Raw genomic sequence first — 16999 nt, 5'->3', positions numbered from 1 at the left:
GCCAGAAACAGCAAGAAGGTTTCGCTATGGTCAAAACTAACAGCAGAGGTAACTGAGCAACCAGTTGCTGTGATGGTGATGGCACAGGATGGGCTCTGGGCATTTCTCCATCAGGCAGACAGAGCTGGGGCTCAGCACTCTGCAGGCAGGTTCTGTGCTGTGCCCCTGGCACTAAAAAGGCAGGTTCGGTGCTGTGCCCCTGGCACACATTGCAGTGTTTCTTCACGGCAGTGCCAAAGCCCGAGCGCAGGAAGAGGAGTTGCTAAGGGAGGACAAGCCACAGCACCTTCCCCTCACAATCCTTGCTCCTCACTGCAGCGAAGTATTTGTCCCTAGCTCTCCACGCTGTCTTTCAGTTTTCACAAATTCAGCTCCTCGCCGCCGAAATCGATGAGTAAAACCCAACATTTCTTGAACTCGATGAATAAAATTCAGCATTCCTGAGCTTCCATCACCGCAGGGCTCTCCTAGATAAGATCTGGGCTGCGGTGGGCGCATCCCTCCCGCCGCCCGCACTCCGAGGGCAGCGCACGGCAAATCTCGGCGGGGACCGACGTTTCGGGGGCTCCCTTTGCATCCCCGGCCGGCCCAGCAGAGCCGGGGGCCGCCTGGATGCCCCGACCCCGGGGGGCCGGAGGGGTTTGGGGGTGTCGGGGCGGCGCCGGCCGCGCACCCCACGTCTCGGGGGGCGGCGGCTGCTCAGCGCCCAGCGGCGCCGCGCCCGTTTTGTTCTGCTGGGGTCCCCCGGCTGCCCAGGGTGGGCGCGCCGGCCCTCTGCTCCCGGCCGCCGCCGAGGCTGACAGAGCCGAACTCTTCGCGGCGGCAGCGGCGCTGAGCCCGCCGACCGCGGCCTCCACGAGGGGCGAGGGCGGGAGCATCCCCGGTTTCGGAGAAGGGACAGGGACCCCAGGGTGGGCCGGGGTGTGGATCCCCCTCGCTGGCTTTTTTTGAGACCGGAACTCTTTTCCCCCACCCCCTTTCCCCTGGGCCGCTTCCTTCGCCCGCTGAAAGTCAGCGAGTAAAACAGCGGGCGAGCGTGAGGGGCGCGGCCGCCATTAGGGTTAGTGGGCCATAGGGCCTGCCCACCCCGGCACAGGCCGTAAAGCGCCGCGCTCGCACTCTTATACCCCGCGGTCACGCCCTCCACGTTCCCATTGGTCAGAGGGGCGCCCTCCTCCGCTGCCGTTGGCTATAATGGGATTAAGGGGAGGGGCGCGGTGGGTGGCGGGAGTTTGGAACGCGCCGCGTGCTCGCGGGAGCGCGCCTGGGAGGGAGCGCGCCTGGGAGGGAGCGCGCCTGGGAGGGAGCGCGCCTGGGAGGGAGCGCGCGTTCCCCGCCGCGGCTCGGGACCCGGGAGACGCGGGCTGGGGCTGGGACAGGACCGGCGACCCGGGCCCGGGGCTTGCAACAGGATCTGGGGGCTGGTGCCTGGGGTTTGGAAAGTGGTGCTTGCAGTTCGGGGGCGGGTGCCGGGATCTGGAGGCTGGTATCAGGATTTAGGGGCTGGTACCAGGATTTGGAGCCTGCGTTCGGGTTCATGCCGTCCCACAAGAGCATCCCTGAATGAGGAGCCAGGCCAGTCCTCTCGCACCGTTCCCCAAAGGAGGGCTGGGCCAACCCCAGCATCCCCCTCCTCCCCGTCCCATGCTGTGTTGGATGATGGTTTTTATTCATCTTTATTCATCTCTGCCTGACCTCTCTTTGTGCAGGGCGGATGCTCCCTGCGGTGCTCCCTGGAGCATTCACTTCGGACCCCTCTGCTGCCTCCTGTTCCTCAGAGAGGCTTTTGTGTGTTTGCTTTTTCACCCTGCGATTTCCATGGAAAAGCAAGGAGTTTTGCAAGTGCAAAGGAGTGTGAAATAATAGTGTAGAGATCTTGTACATATGCTGTGCAAGATTGGTCTGGTAAAGAGCCTCTTTAAAAATGTATTTTATATCTATTCAGAAAGATGTGTTCACTGACCAAGAAGGAATAAATTGTGCTAGATGCTATGATTTTTACTGATTTGCTACAGACACAGGCTTCTCCCTGCTTGCTCCCAGGTAGCTGTAATCTTGGATTCTTTTTCAGGAAGTGTTAAGGAAAATCTGTTCTAAAAATACACCTATTTTAGAAACATTTTCTGTGCACTGTGTTAGGCTCAGCACAAGCAGCCTTCTGAAATCCAAATTGAAATCTTCCTAGGAGAAACTCTTACTTTTACCTCAACACCTGGGACCATGTATTCAGCTAAATTCCAGGGGAGAGGCCGCCAGAAAATACAAGACAGGACTGGAGTGGAAGTCCTTAAGCCAACATGATGATGATTCATTCATGATAGATTTGGAGCAGAACTTGCCAATCCCTGGCAACTCTGTGCCAAAATCAGGAGGGTGGAAGAGGCTTTCAGGACAATTAAACCTTTGATTCTGAGCCATAATGTCATGGAAGGTGGAAAGTTTTTTCCACATTGCTGGGATTCTTAGTCATCCCTTTCTTAAGCCTGAGGCACACATAATTTTTTTTTACTGCCTTGTACAAGCAGCTCCTGAACTCCTGTGACTCGTGAAGTGCCACTTTCACAATCCATGTTACACAATCTGAGAGCTCACAGCTGTCCAAAAACTGGAAAATACCAGGAGCAAAGCAGTAGCCTTCAGGGATTGGTGTCACTGATTGTCACTGTGGGTGACACTGTGGTTTGAGTCTGTCACACAGCCTGTGCTGAGACTGGAGACAGAGTGGGGGCACAGCTGGGCTGACACACAGAGCTGGCACAGCAGCCTGCTCAGGGGAGAGCTCTGCCATTTCTGCCCCACAGCCTCCCATTTCCCCAGGACACGACAATCCCACGCTTTTCTGGATAAGTACAGGAATCAAACAAAATGCAGTGGTATTGGACAAGCACTTTTCCAGCCTGGTCTCCATGGCAACACCAGCATCTCTGGCCTCTCACCAACATCTTTGGTCAAGGTATATTGGGGATGTCCCAGGTAAATGACATTGGGAATGTGTACACTTCAATTATGTGTTTTGTTTTGAAAGAAATTCTGGGAATGCATTTGACCTGTTCACAATCCAGGCAACTTCAGCTGCTCAGAGAAGGTTATAGGATGCATCTTTCCACCACTTGGAGTTTGGCTTATATTAACCTCTGCAAAAAGTGGCAAAACTACATTCCCTTCTGTAGCTTCTGCTGTTATTTCAGTTCCTGGTGCACTAGAAAATCCAGAAGGATTAGTCACTTCCCCATTCTCCAGATCCAGCTGTGGCGAGAGGCCTGCAGAGCAGATGCTGCCAGATGTCACACACTCCATGCCCAGCTCCCGGCTCTCCAGTCCGCTGGTTCATCACTGCCCTGCCCTGCCAGCAGTGCCAAACATTCCCTTTTCCTTGAAATGTCTGGTTCCCACCGGTGCTGTCACTCCTCGTGTGCGTGGAGAGCACCTGGCACACTTGGAGAGCCCCACACAGGGGGTGCCCTGCCGGTGCTGGGGCCGGGCAGGGGCCAGGGGGAGGCTGCGGGTCCCGGGGGCGTGTGGTGGGGCCCGTGGGGTGCGGGGCTCCGGGCACGGTGCGGGGCAGGAGGGGAGGGGACAGCTGGGACAGCAGGGACAGACAGGAGGGGACAGCGGGACAGACAATGGAGGGAAAGCAGGGACGGGCGGATGGAATAGCATTACACTTGTAACTGGAGAAGCCCTCTCCAGCGGCGTTTCCGTAGTGTAGTGGTTATCACGTTCGCCTAACACGCGAAAGGTCCCCGGTTCGAAACCGGGCGGAAACACCAGCCGAGGCGGCTCTTTTTTTCTCTTCCTGCCGGGCCGCAGTGCGCACTGCTCTCGCCTTTTCAATCTCCGCGCCAGAGTTGTTTTATTTAAAGCCGCGGCGCGGCCTAGCAGGAATGTTAAACCCGTTTTATTCCGCAATTTCGCCGGCCGCCCCCGGTGCGGAGGCCGGAACTCGCGTCCCGGAAGCGGCGGCGGCGTCAGCGGGACATGGCGGCCTGAGCGCAGCGCTCAGCCCTCTCTCCGCTCCGCAGGTGCGCGGGGGCCGCGGCGCTCGGGCCGGGCCGGGCCGGGGGGCGCGGGGGCAGCGGGGCCGGGCCGGCCGAGCCGGGGAGGGCGCTGCGGACGCTGCGCGCTCCGTCCCGTCCGGCGGCGGGGCCGGGCCGGGGGCGCCGCGAGGGTGCGGGGACCGCTCCCCGTCCGCTGCCGAGGCGGCCAAACCCCGGGCCTGGGGCCGCGCCGGCACCGAGCGGGGAGCGCTCCACAGCCCCGGTGCCGCTGCCCAGGAGCGACCGCCCCGCGCACTGAGCGCTGGCCGGTCCGAGCCGCGGGCCGCTCCTCGGGGCCCGGGTGTGACACGGTGTGACAAGAACCGGGCTTAGCCGAGCTAATCCCGGGGGGGCCGGGAGCGCACGGGCTCTGCCCGCGTTCCCCGCTGGAACCGCGGCGCCCCGGCTCGAGCAGCAGCCACCATCGCGCTGTCCCTGCTGCTGCCGGGCTGTCCTGAGTGAGCGCGGGCAGGTCCGGACACTGACTCTGTTAAGGGGTAAATGGTGAAATCTTGCATATAAATTGATTTCTTTTTTCCTTTTGCTTTCGCAGATCAGGAAGTGTCTGCAGCGCGTTGTCAAGATGCAGTATTCCCATCACTGTGAGCACCTGCTGGAGAGGCTGAACAAGCAGCGAGAGGCCGGATTCCTCTGCGACTGCACCGTGGTCATCGGGGAATTCCAGTTCAAAGCACACAGGAATGTGCTTGCCTCCTTCAGCGAGTATTTTGGGGCCTTTTACAGAGACGCATCTGACAACAACGTTGTCTTGGATCAGACTCAAGTGAAAGCTGATGGATTCCAAAAGCTCCTGGAATTTATTTACACGGGAAACCTAAACCTTGACAGGTAACATGCTCTTTAAGGGGAATAGGGAAATGAACTTTGTGGTAAGGCAAAACTGGATTTTTTGTAATGAGGTCTGGAGAAAGAAATAGCAGTGGATGTGATGAATATTAACAACTTGAAGTTCACCTGTTTGTATGCTTTAAAATACCCTATGATATGTGAGTGCCAAAATAAAGGTATGTTGTCTGATATTTCACTAACTGACAGTTTCAGTCTCCTGCTGTTTCTGTCTGCTTTGGGGGAGATTAAACATCCTGCATGATAACCAGGAGAGGGAAGGACAAGTGTTGTGTGGGGGTGAATTACAGTAGTCCTTTTTTTCCAAAAACACACAGGAACTGTGAATGTGGTAGAGACCTAAGTCTGAGGGATGGATAAGGATAGGCAAGGTTTTAAGAGTCACATTTGTTAAAATTTGCATGATCTGTTACTTAAAATTTTATATTACATTGCCCAAAAGGAGTCACAGAAAAAGTGTTTGCCCTCATTACTGCATTGACTTCGTGCCTGTTGTGTTGCTTCACATACAGTGAGGATGATTTTTCTTTGGAGTGCCTTTTTCTCAGCAAAAGAGATGTCTCTCATAAGGGAGGTGTGGCTATGTAGAAGTACCAAGTCCAGGATTTTTTACTTCTTTCTCAATGTCTGGTGTCAAATGTAGGCTTAAAAACTTTTCATTTCTGAAGTGTGGAAACTCACACTCAGTAATTTAAGTACACAGATGCAGGGTGGTGTTTTTAATTAGTGTTTTATTTTTTTAGTTTTTAATTGGTGTTTTAATTTTAATACAGGCATTAACAGCAGCAGAGCTGAAGTTAGTGATTGGTGCTTTGCCAGTTACATGTGAGCAGAACTGTGCAGGGTTCTTGATGTCCATCTGTCCATCTTGCACTCACATAGTACAAGATACTGAAACAGTTGTACTCATATGGGGAGTAATTGTGGCAAGTTGTTTATTGTTAGAATGAGGTTGTTTACCACAAATCTCTCTTTAGAGGGCTGTAAATCCATAAATGCACTCATGGTACATGTTGCCACCTTTTCCAGATCATTTTTTCCTAAACCATCAAGGCATGTGTGGCAGGAACTGAAAAACAGAGTGTAGTGGTTTAAATGAGGATTTCCTTGTATTACTGGTTTCTGTGTGCAGCTGATACAGAATTAAGGCTGTTTGCAAATCGTTTTATAAAACAAGATTAATACCTACCATGGAAGTGCTGAGGTGAATGTACTCCCAGTGAATTACCTGAGACCTTGGCCAGAAGGTTTATGAAATGGTGTTTTATGTATTTTATTTTCCAGTGTTTTATCCCTTTGTGCTGTTAATTCTGAGCTGTTTGGACCAACAAGCCCATGTTTGGCCTCACCACCTTACAAGTTGACTTTTAACTTAAAATTCTACAAGAGGCTTGTAACTAAAATAAAATGCCCAGTTTGAGGGTCTGCAGACCCCACTAGACACAGACCTGCAGTTCAGGAATAACTGACAGTTTAGAGCCTTGTGACACTACAGCACCGAGAAATTAAATTAAATGTTGCTATGTGTTCTCAAAGTTATGTTTTCTGACAGTATAACTCTTTTGCAGCTCTGTGTCTGTTTGTGATACAGTTGGTGCAGAACAAATGTTTACTTTGTCCAGAATGTTTCACCCTAGTCTTTTTTCCTTGCAGCTGGAATGTTAAAGAGATTCACCAGGCTGCCGACTATCTCAAAGTAGAAGAAGTGGTCACTAAATGCAAGATCAAGATGGAAGACTTTGCTTTTATTGCTAATCCCTCTTCCACAGAGACATCCAGTATCACTGGGAATGTTGAAATGAACCAGCAGACCTGCCTCCTGACTCTCCGAGATTACAACAATCGGGAGGAGAAGGAAGATGCTGCTGCTACGGAGCTGGTTCCACCCCAGGCAAAGAAAGCAGCTTTAGAAAAGAAATCTCCTCAAGCCAAAAAGCGAAAGAAGAATTTCAGCCCCCCCAAAAGCACGGAGAATAAATCCCTACACTATCAGAACGAGGCGGCTGAGAACACATCCTTTGAGATGTTTTTAGATGCAAATAAGCTGGCCACCCACATAACAGAGCAGGCTGCCCAGGGCAGTGATAACTCAGAGCTGCAGCTGGCAGCGGTGGTGGAGAGCGAAACGCTGGCGGCACAGGACATCCTGGCCCAGAGCATGGCAGCCAAACAGAAACGGGGGAAGCCTCAGCAGAGCTGTGCCCTGAAGGAGCACTGCATGTCCAACATAGCCAGTGACAAGAGCACTTACCAGCTGGAGAGCTCAGGGGAGGAGCTGGAGCAGAAGTTCTCCAAAGCCAAGCCGGTGTGCAACACATGTGGGAAGGTGTTCTCCGAAGCCAGCAGCCTCCGGCGGCACATGAGGATACACAAAGGGGTGAAGCCCTACGTGTGCCAGCTCTGTGGGAAGGCCTTCACCCAGTGCAATCAGTTGAAAACACATGTAAGAACTCACACAGGTAAGCCACTGGCCGTGTCTCGTGGGCTGTGGAGGCCTGGGATCACACACAGCCTGGGAATGCAGGACTAGAAAGATTCTGACTTCTTCCTCTTGAAATCTTGTCTGCTGTCGCTGTGCATGCAGGGGTAGACCCAAATAACATGAAATGTTTCAGCATTTTTCAGTACTAAATCATAGTTTCAATAGCTGGAGAGGACTTCATTAGTCTGAACATTTTGATTTCTGGAAAGACTTAGGAGAGCTGGCTGCCCTTTAGCTCTGTAGAGTGGTGGAGTGCCCAAAAACCACTGTTAGTAGAGCGTGAAAAGTGAGCTGTACTTGATACAAGATTTTCTGTTGCTTTTTTTTAAACTTGAAAACTTAATATATGTTTGTGAACAAGAGTGGGGAAAAAATTCAGTCTTATAACTTGTCCCATAGGGTCTTCAGAAAGGTAGGAGGTTGGCTGAATTGCTACAACATTTGGGATTTTATTTCATAGATGTGCAGCTGAAATGTGTGATGGTGTTATATTCTCTGCATTCAGTGACATTACCAGGAGCTTATGTCATATCAAGCATCCAAGAGAAATCACTTAGGAGCACTTAAATATTTTAATCCAGTATGTCTGACTTAAAAAGGTGATGAACAATTAATTGGGAAGATGCAGGGGAGAAGTCCTGTGCTTGTCTTTCCATATGTTCTGTATGTTGGAAAGCTCTGAGCAGAGGTCACAGTTTTTCCAGGAAGCTGTGAAAATGTTGAGGAACAGCTGCAGGAGAACATCCTGCTCTTCCTGTGACCTAGGGAGAGAGTTTCAAATTCTGTCAGACAGGGTCTAAGCAAAGATTCACACACGAGGTGGAGCTTGATTGCAGGATTCAGGGACAGTGCTGGTAGGAATGCTGGCTGTACTTTGTACCTCTGAGGGTATTGTCCTGGGAACTTTTGCAAGAGTGGGGAGAGAATTCCATGGTGTTGGTTGCTCAATGGCATGCTAGATGTCTTACACTTTTACTTTTGAAGTTATTATGTACCCTATTTACTCATGAGATTTGATTGGGCACTGCACAGAGTGGCAGAGAAAGGCATTTTTATACTTTCCAGGACTGTAGAGTTGCACAAGCCCTTACAGGAGACAATTCACCTCTAAGAGGACATAAATAGTCCATAAATAGTACCATTCTGCACCAGACACTAATGAGAAATTAGGGAGCACTAGACTGTATGTTGAAGACCTGTTGCTGTTGGACAAGCAAGAAAAAGCAGATGATTTGTTAATTTTAAATATTCAGAATGTTAAACAGACATAACCAGCAAAGACTCTGAAACTGAAGTGGCAGCATTCTTAAAATAATGTGGAGAAGCTGTCACTATTAAAAACATTACTACTTTTTTTCCCCCCCCAAACATAACGTGTTAAAAAATAGTCCTGTTATCCTCTGTGTTCTAGCACGTTCCACTTCAGTGGACTGATTACAGGATTTTCCAAGATGTTGTTTGTAAGAAGTATTAGAACAGACACCTGAGCTTTGGTCAGGTCATGGATTGCAAAGCTTTCTTATGTAAATACAGAGAGCACGAGGGTGTTGTTTTTCACCAGGGGAGAAGCCATACAAGTGTGAACTGTGTGACAAAGGCTTTGCCCAGAAGTGCCAGCTGGTGTTCCACAGCCGGATGCACCATGGAGAGGAGAAGCCTTACAAATGTGATGTCTGCAACCTGCAGTTTGCAACCTCGAGCAACCTGAAGATCCACGCCAGGTAGGCACAAGTGAGATCCTGCAAGTGCTTATCCTTGGGTTTATTTAAACAGAAACATTTACTCCAGTGTGATTTCTGCTTCTTTTCTCATGGGACTTCTCTTACAATGCCTAACAGAATAATTGTATGGATGTAGTTGCTCATTAAGGAGGAGATTTATGCTGGATGAATGTACAGCCTGAGTCCAGCATCCTTCTTTTAAACCACTTGTAGCCCCAGAGAGGAGAGAGTTCTGTGGTGGGAAGTGAGGGAAGTTCTCACTGCTGTCTGTGTGGGCCTTTTGGCAGTTTTGGCAGGAGCAGGAATGATATTCCCATGTTAGGAATCATCATCTTACATTTCAGTACCCTAAAGTGCAGAGCATGCTGAGTTCCTGTCACCTGAGCAGGGCCTTGGTTCAGTTCAGCTGCTGTGGGAGCCACGGATGTGCCGTGAGTTCTGCTCCCAGGACCTGGCGCGCTCACACCAAGCTCACTTGTCACCTGTTTGCCGTACCCCAGAGCAGTGGCAGGAGGAGCAGGGGACAGAGCCCTCCCTGCAGCCGTCCCTCAGGCTGGGTGCTGCTCATGTGTAGCATCCCATGAATTCTCCCCTCTTGGTCAATCCCCAAGCCCTCAACCCTGGAAACATTAACGTCCTCACCATGGAGTCATCCCTCCCAAAGGGAAAAACAGTCTCCCCATGGACTTGGTGTCGCAATTTCCTCGGGTTTCTCCTTCCCCTGTCAATGCTTGGTACCCCTGGTGGCTCCCTGCTACCCCTGGAGTCCAGGCCCCTCTGCCCACCCCTTCCCCTTTATAAACTGCCTGCTCCATGGGGTTTTCCTCTTTCCCTGGGTTTGTCCTTTGTCCTGTTACCCTGCTGGAATAAACCCTTGCAAAAGAGCCTTTCTTGCCTCTATGGCTGAGCAAGCTGCGGTGAGTGTTGAGTGGAGATTTGACTGCATTGCCTGAATGTTCACTCAGCCTTTTGACAGGAGAGGCTTGCTGGGGACAAGAGATGGGCAGCAGCACCCACCACTTCCACTGCCACATTTTTACTCCCAGCCACGTTCCGTGTCGTTGCAGGAAGCACAGCGGGGAGAAGCCGTACGTGTGTGACCGCTGCGGGCAGCGCTTTGCCCAGGCCAGCACGCTGACGTACCACGTGCGGCGGCACACCGGGGAGAAGCCCTACGTGTGTGACAGCTGCGGCAAAGCCTTCGCCGTGTCCAGCTCGCTCATCACCCACTCCCGCAAACACACAGGTACCAAGGGCTCCTGGAGAGGGGCACGAGCCAGAAATCCACCTTGGCATTGTCACCCAGCTCCTTCCTCATGTTGTTTTTCCTCTGATTCCAGTTTTTGTCCCATTGGACATTATCTCTGTTTCGTTTCGTTTTGTTCTTGACGTGTGTTCTGGTTTATGTATTTGTCCAAGTTTGATAAGGAAGTGAGTTTTTGGGAGGTTGTGGTCAAACCAATCAGTGCTCAGATTTGAATATTGTCACCTGGTGTGGCCACTGAGGACATGGATACACCTCTGAGAACACAGGGGGTCAAACCATGACAGTATTGAAATAACAATGTGCTTGTGTTTCCTTTAGGAGAGAAGCCATATATCTGTGGCATTTGTGAAAAGAGTTTTATTTCCTCTGGAGAGCTCAATAAACATTTTCGGTCCCATACAGGTCAGTTTTCAGACAAGCTGCTTCCTGCACCATAAATTATAATCCGCTTTTACACTTTTTCCTTTAAAATACACTGTATTGGTCTGTACTTGAAAGTAGAACAGTTTCTTAATTTATGTATCTCTGGGTTAACATAATGTAAAGAAAATATTCATTAACTTTTTAAATTGCCTTCAGAGTAGTATCTGTGCCACAGCGTAGGTGTTGATGTATGGTTGAGGCTTTACTTAAAATGTTTGTGTCCTCTTGCTTTTTTTTAAACTATTATTTTGGAAATAATTTTATTTTAATAGAGACACAAACAAATTAAAAGTTACAAAGTTGTATTTCAAAGTAGAACATTGAAACCTGTTATCCTATGTCTCTAACTGTTTTTTTTTTCAACATCAAGATTGTTCTCACTGCCAAATCAATTTTTTTCAGGTGAAAGACCGTTTATCTGTGAAATGTGTGGAAATTCCTACACAGATATAAAAAATCTTAAGAAGCACAAAACAAAAGTTCACACAGGTGAGTTCCTTGTGCAAAGAAAGGTTAAGAAACCACATCAGCTCTTTTTCCTTCCATGCTGAATAAATATTTTTGCTCATCCAAGTCTAAAGTTAGAAAACAAAGGAATTTTGGATAGTAATTGTTTTTAGGGCCAAAAGCATCTATATCCAGCCTTGTTCAGCACTGGCTCCATACTCCTTGTTCTCTGTCCATCCTTGTGTATTGACCATAAATGCCTTGCCTGTGTCATATGGAACAGGGAATAAATGGTGTCTGTGTACATCTGGACCGGGAGGGAGAGGGTGAGAAAATGATCCCTGTGCAGAGACAGCGTGGAATTTAGGAAAGCCCCAGTGCAGCAGGAAGCCAGTGCTGAGGGCAGGGCAGCACTGAGTGTGGAGAGGGCCTGGCAGAGCTGGAGGGGTGATCTGGGAGAGCTGCCAGGGCAGGCCAGCTCTTGTGGAGAGACAGCAGGCAGCCAGGAGTGCCTCAGCCCTGGAATACCAGCTTTGGAGCATGCTTTGGTAGAGGAAGGGTCAGATATCTGATGTGGCTTAGTCACAGAGCCATCCAGGAGCAGTGGCTGGCTGCATTCCAGCAGAAAGGCAGCAAGGAACCCACTAAAAGGGTTTCAATTAGGAGTAGAAGGTAATTTTTTAAGTGACTGGATAAAATCTGTAATGCATCCAGCTGGCATGGAGTTAAGAAATGTTGTCTTCCAAAGAAGCTTACAGACAAATGATACTTTGTACACTGCTGTTTCAGTTAAAGGAGAATGCTTGGATGTGGCTCTGGTTCGGAGACTTTCTGGGGTGGAAGGAACATCTCCAGGAAACTTCCACGATTACATTTTCTCCAAAGATATTTTGTTCACTGTGATGTTTAGGGTTTGTTATCTTCTGTATCATGCCAAGTAGAGATCAGGTTGGAATGCATCATCCTTCCAGCTGTAACACTACAAGCAGCAGCAGATGTGATTGCCAATGTTTACACTGTACTTACAGCTGGCCTGGCTTTGCAGCACATGGAAGCACCAATATCCCAGCTGCCCAGGCAGCCTGTGACACACCAGGTGTTGGCTCTGACAGTCATTGGAAAGGGAATTCACAGCATCTCTGCACAAGCTTTTGAACATTTCTTTCTGGGTTTTTTTTTTTGTTGTTGTTTCCACAGGACCTGAAACTTCTCCTGATTCTACTGCACTTGACAATTCTTTCAACGAACAAGAATCCATTCAGAGCCAGAAAAGTCCTTTATCAGAGTCCATAGATGTGAAACCCTCTGAGATGTCTTTAGCACTTCCTCTCCCCATTGGGACTGAAGACCATCAGATGCTGCTCCCCGTGACAGGGAGCCAGTCCCCTTCATCAGAAACATTACTGAGATCTGCTGTGACAGGATATTCAGAACCTCAGTTCATTTTCCTGCAGCAGTTGTACTGACAGAGCAGTGCAGAGCCATCCAGGTAGTTTGGTAGTGAACTTGGAAATGTTTGGTAAGATGAACACAAACAACCAGTCATGCTCTCTGAATTGGACATGTTCTTTGTTTTCCTGTGTGTAAAGACACCTGTAAGGCATTTCCATTGTGCAGTGCTGGACTGTGCTAATCTACAATCAGATTTCTATTTGTGATTAACACTGATTTCCAGGAGATGATTCCGGCAACACACCTGCCTTAAGAATTCTCTGTTACATATGTTAATGTACTTTGGAGTTCTCTTCCCATGTTCCTGCTGATTTGATGTGTCACAGTGTCATTTGAGAACAGATATTTTAAGCCATAGTTGATAGTTTAGGGAGAGTAACCCAGAGGTGTAGGGAGAAATCATAATTTGGATGTATTAGTAAGCCTGCACTGCAAGGTGCTGGAGTGGTCCATGGTGAAGGCAGGGCAGTGCTCTGCTGAGGTGCTTGCATAGATTTGCTGCTGGCTGCCAGAAGTGCCATCTTCAGGTGGAGCCTGACCAGAGGGAAAGGTTTGGGTGTATTTTCCTGACAAGAAAAGTAAAGGAGGGTTAATTTTTGTCTGAAGTGTGGCAAGTGGGAGGGTCCTAATGGCATGGATACTTCTGGGTCTTCTTTACAACAAATTGCCTTTGTTTCTTTGTTTGAAGTGAATCCAATATTGTTGTATCTTGTCCCAGATTTATTTTTCACATCCTTAAAACACTGTGGGTTTGGCACAAATAGCAACAAAAGGAGAACTGGGACATGCATGTAGTAGATGAGGCGAAAAGATGCAGTGAGTTAATTAGTGAGGCATGAATCAGAGGCTGATGATCCTTTTTTTTTTTTTTTGCTGTAGTGCTGCTTCTTGTGCTAGACAAGAGGTACAAAAGAGGAGATAAATCCCACCCTTCACTGTGAAAATAATAAGTGAACACTAAATGAGGAGGCATTGAAGAATAATACAACAGAGCAGATTGATATTCTTCCAGGAAAGATTTTGTTAGAGTTTGACCGATTTGTTTTCATTAAAGTCTTTTGTGTTGTTTTACCTCTCATGTCACTTGCCCACAGTAACTGCACAAAACTGATACCTAGCAAGGCCCAGGTAAAGACAGGCTTTATTACTAGCAACAGACATATTTAAAAAGCAACATTTTAATGTCTTGGTAGGGTCATAAAAGACTAGGTGACAATAGAAGTACTTTTCTACTCCATTTTGCCAGTTTGTGCCATTAACAGTTGTAAGCATTATTTATGTAATCATCAGACAGTAATGAAACAGTCGTGATACTGTACCAACAATGCATTTAAAGCTGTCCTTTGTTGGTTATTTACTTGGTGCTAGCATTTATTTCCACCGATGCCTTTGTCCAGACGCTGATAAATAGAAGAGCGTAGAAGATACCTCTTAACTGATTCCATTCTACGTGGAGTAATAATTAATTTGCACCTTAATTAAACAGACTTGTGAAAAATTTCTTGAAGGATCTCATTTAAAGAGTCTGAAAATTGTCCCTTGACTCCTGAGTGTGATTGTAATTTTTTTTCTCTTCCTCCATGTTTGTATTTGTAAAGTAATAGACCTTTTGCTGCTTTGTGTTGATCATTTTTGTATGGGGCATGTCTATAACCTGCTGCTCGGTCACATTTTATGCTTTAATATATGGTAGATTTGCTGATGAGGCCTACCATGGCCAGCAGGAGTACAGCCATGTTCGACAGGAACATCCCTAATGGAGGAGTCACTCCCACTGTCCCCACTGGAGATAGTTATTGCAGGGCCTTTAATTCCCCTGCTTGTCTGTCCCACAGCACTTATGAACAGCTGATGTTCATAATGCTGGCAAAAGACAAAGGATAAAGTTCTCTGGTATTTTATTTTTGGCATTTCCCTTTGTCTTCCCTCTTGTCTCTTTCACTTCTGTTGTTGGTGTAGCCCCTGAGGGATTCCTCAGCCTTTTAAGACTGAAGAACCACAAAATTGGGATCTTGACTGTGTGTAGCTTGTACTAAGCTTCCTCCTTGCTGTCTCTCTCTGAAAGTAGAGCAGAAATCTTGGGATAGACATAGGTTTAGTCATGAATACTGAGAAAGAAAACGCTGTACAACTGATAACTTGCATATTTAAACAGCTTTGGAAGACAAACTAATGATATGCTGCTGATACCTGAGGAAAAGCAGCTCAGGATAAACATCCAGGATAAATGACCAAGAGAGAGAATAGCTCTGGAGAGAAACCTAAACAATAATTACATTCCTACATAGAAAATGCATTCCATAACAGTGTTTGTTTAGACTGGTTTTATATTTCTAAAATTATAGCTTATTACTGTATTCTTAGATTTCAGACTTTTTTAAAAAATACAGTGCTTAGATTTATACAGGATTTGTTTAGATACTTATAACAGTAACAGTTGCTTTATTAGTCATTTAGTTTTCTTTATAGACAAGAAGATATTCATTATTTTTTACAAGACAACAATTTTAACCTTTCTTAATAGAATACACAGGCTTGTAGTTTTGTCTTGGAGCAATAATTTAGTGACCCTGCACTCTTGAGTCCCCATCTGAAAATCTTGATTTTTATCCTCATCTTTCATGAAGATATCTCAGCTGCTGAGGTATGATCTCTACCAACTGTATTCATTTACTAGAATATAGATTTTAAATAAATAAATATATATAAATATATATATATATATATATTTGTAGGTGTGTTCAGGCTGTAGGTCTGAACCTACACCTGTACCTTTTGCCAATAGATGCATGGAAATCAGCTGCACATGTAAGTCCTAGGCTTAAGGGTTCTGGGTTCATTTTGAAGTACAAGGCTTATAACAGTATTGGCAATTTCTGTAAGGGATTAATATGGGAGAGCATGGAATCTTTTTAGGCATGTATCCTTGCAAAAGAAAAGAAGGAACTTCAATAATTCAATGAAGAGTAATAGAAAGAATATGACATGTTTTGCCACACTGCTGTTTCAGTCAATTTTGCACTGAAGTTGGTGCAAGTTTTGCCTGAATAGCTTATCTGCATCTCTAAGTCTCTAAATTGACTGTTTGGAAGTACTTAGGTGAGAATAGCTCCTTGTATCACATTTACTTCTAAATTAGTGCCTCCAAGTGGGCACAAATGACACACATTCTGAAATCATGTGCTACAAAACAATTTTCAAGTACAGACAAGTCCCACATGAAGGATTTCAGGGCTGTGATCCCAGAGAGGCTCAATAAGCCTTGCAGAACTAAGTTCAGATAAGGACTAATAACTGATTTTTTTTTTGGTTAAATTATTTTTAAAGTATCTGCCATGTATATACAATTTTTCCTCTGTTATTTGTATATACCTCAACTCTCAATTTTATAATCCCCTGGGAAGGGAGGGAGTTGTACATATTTAGCCTGAAGTGTTTTATGTTAGACTTTAATAAACTTGTTTTATAATTTTCCCTCACCTTGTGTCTCCTGTTTGTAATGCAAAGGGTAGCAACAAAAGCAGGAGGGAACCAGTCAGACACAACCCTTGTCCCCACCCTGGCACGAGGACCATGGGGGGCCCCTGGAGCCCACATTAGAATTTGGGGGACCTCTGCTGCACCCCTGCCCTGCTGGATCAGTCACTTGCCTTCATTTGCCTCCCCTCTGAAACTGGAGGGAAAATGCTGCCTTTCAGCAAGGTACAGCGAGGTCTAAAAGCTGAAAAATTGGTTTTCAGAGCAGGATTATGCTTGCTTTAGCCTTTGAATAACTCAGAAGAATGTGGCAAAAAGAATCTAGCCTATGCAAATTCTCTCATTCCAAAGAACACAAGATACATCTTCTAAGAATTTCAGGGTCAGAGGAAGGAAGAAATAAAAGTCTCTGGCACAGGCTTCTTTAAGCAATACAGGGTTTTGCACAAATAATTGTTTTAGTTTGCAGGAAGCTGTTTATACAGAATTTGGTAGGAATAACTCTGCAGCCCTTTCTTACAAAGGAATAGCAAAACTGTAACACATGAGCTGTTTTTATGGATATTGTCAGTAATGAAGAGGGCTTTATGTGCTGAACAAGCTGCTGTTAAACAAGGGTTCAGATAGAGTGCAAATACTTCAAACACATATACCAGCACTTTTAGATGCCATTTTACCTGATATATTTTGACTGTGATATTTTTGCCATCTTATCACATCACTAAAACCAAAATACTGCTGTTGGTAGAGTTGGGTACCTGTTACCACCTCAGATTAACAGATGTCATTCATGCAAGTAAATTAAGACTTAATTTGAGTAGTGAAA

General features: G+C 47.0%; 1 protein-coding gene and 1 non-coding gene across 2 annotated transcripts; both read left to right on the top strand.

Annotated features, from left to right (window-relative positions):
- The first annotated feature begins 3694 nt into the window (after positions 1-3694).
- TRNAV-AAC (transfer RNA valine (anticodon AAC)) lies at positions 3695-3767 on the top strand. Its single transcript has one exon. It is a non-coding gene; the product is annotated as a tRNA-Val (tRNA).
- Positions 3768-3973: 206 nt separating this feature from the next.
- On the top strand, positions 3974-16175 carry MYNN (myoneurin). Its single transcript, XM_066556547.1, has 8 exons — positions 3974-4022; positions 4591-4886; positions 6558-7363; positions 8948-9107; positions 10175-10353; positions 10693-10776; positions 11200-11286; positions 12442-16175. Exons 2-8 carry the CDS (start codon positions 4621-4623, stop codon positions 12708-12710), a joined length of 1851 nt encoding a protein of 616 aa, XP_066412644.1. The 5' UTR covers positions 3974-4022; positions 4591-4620; the 3' UTR covers positions 12711-16175.
- Positions 16176-16999: the final 824 nt, after the last annotated feature.

The sequence above is a fragment of the Molothrus aeneus genome, chromosome 10 (assembly GCF_037042795.1).
Source record: "Molothrus aeneus isolate 106 chromosome 10, BPBGC_Maene_1.0, whole genome shotgun sequence".
Taxonomy (NCBI): domain Eukaryota; kingdom Metazoa; phylum Chordata; class Aves; order Passeriformes; family Icteridae; genus Molothrus; species Molothrus aeneus.
This window is presented reverse-complemented; position numbering and strand designations above follow the sequence as displayed.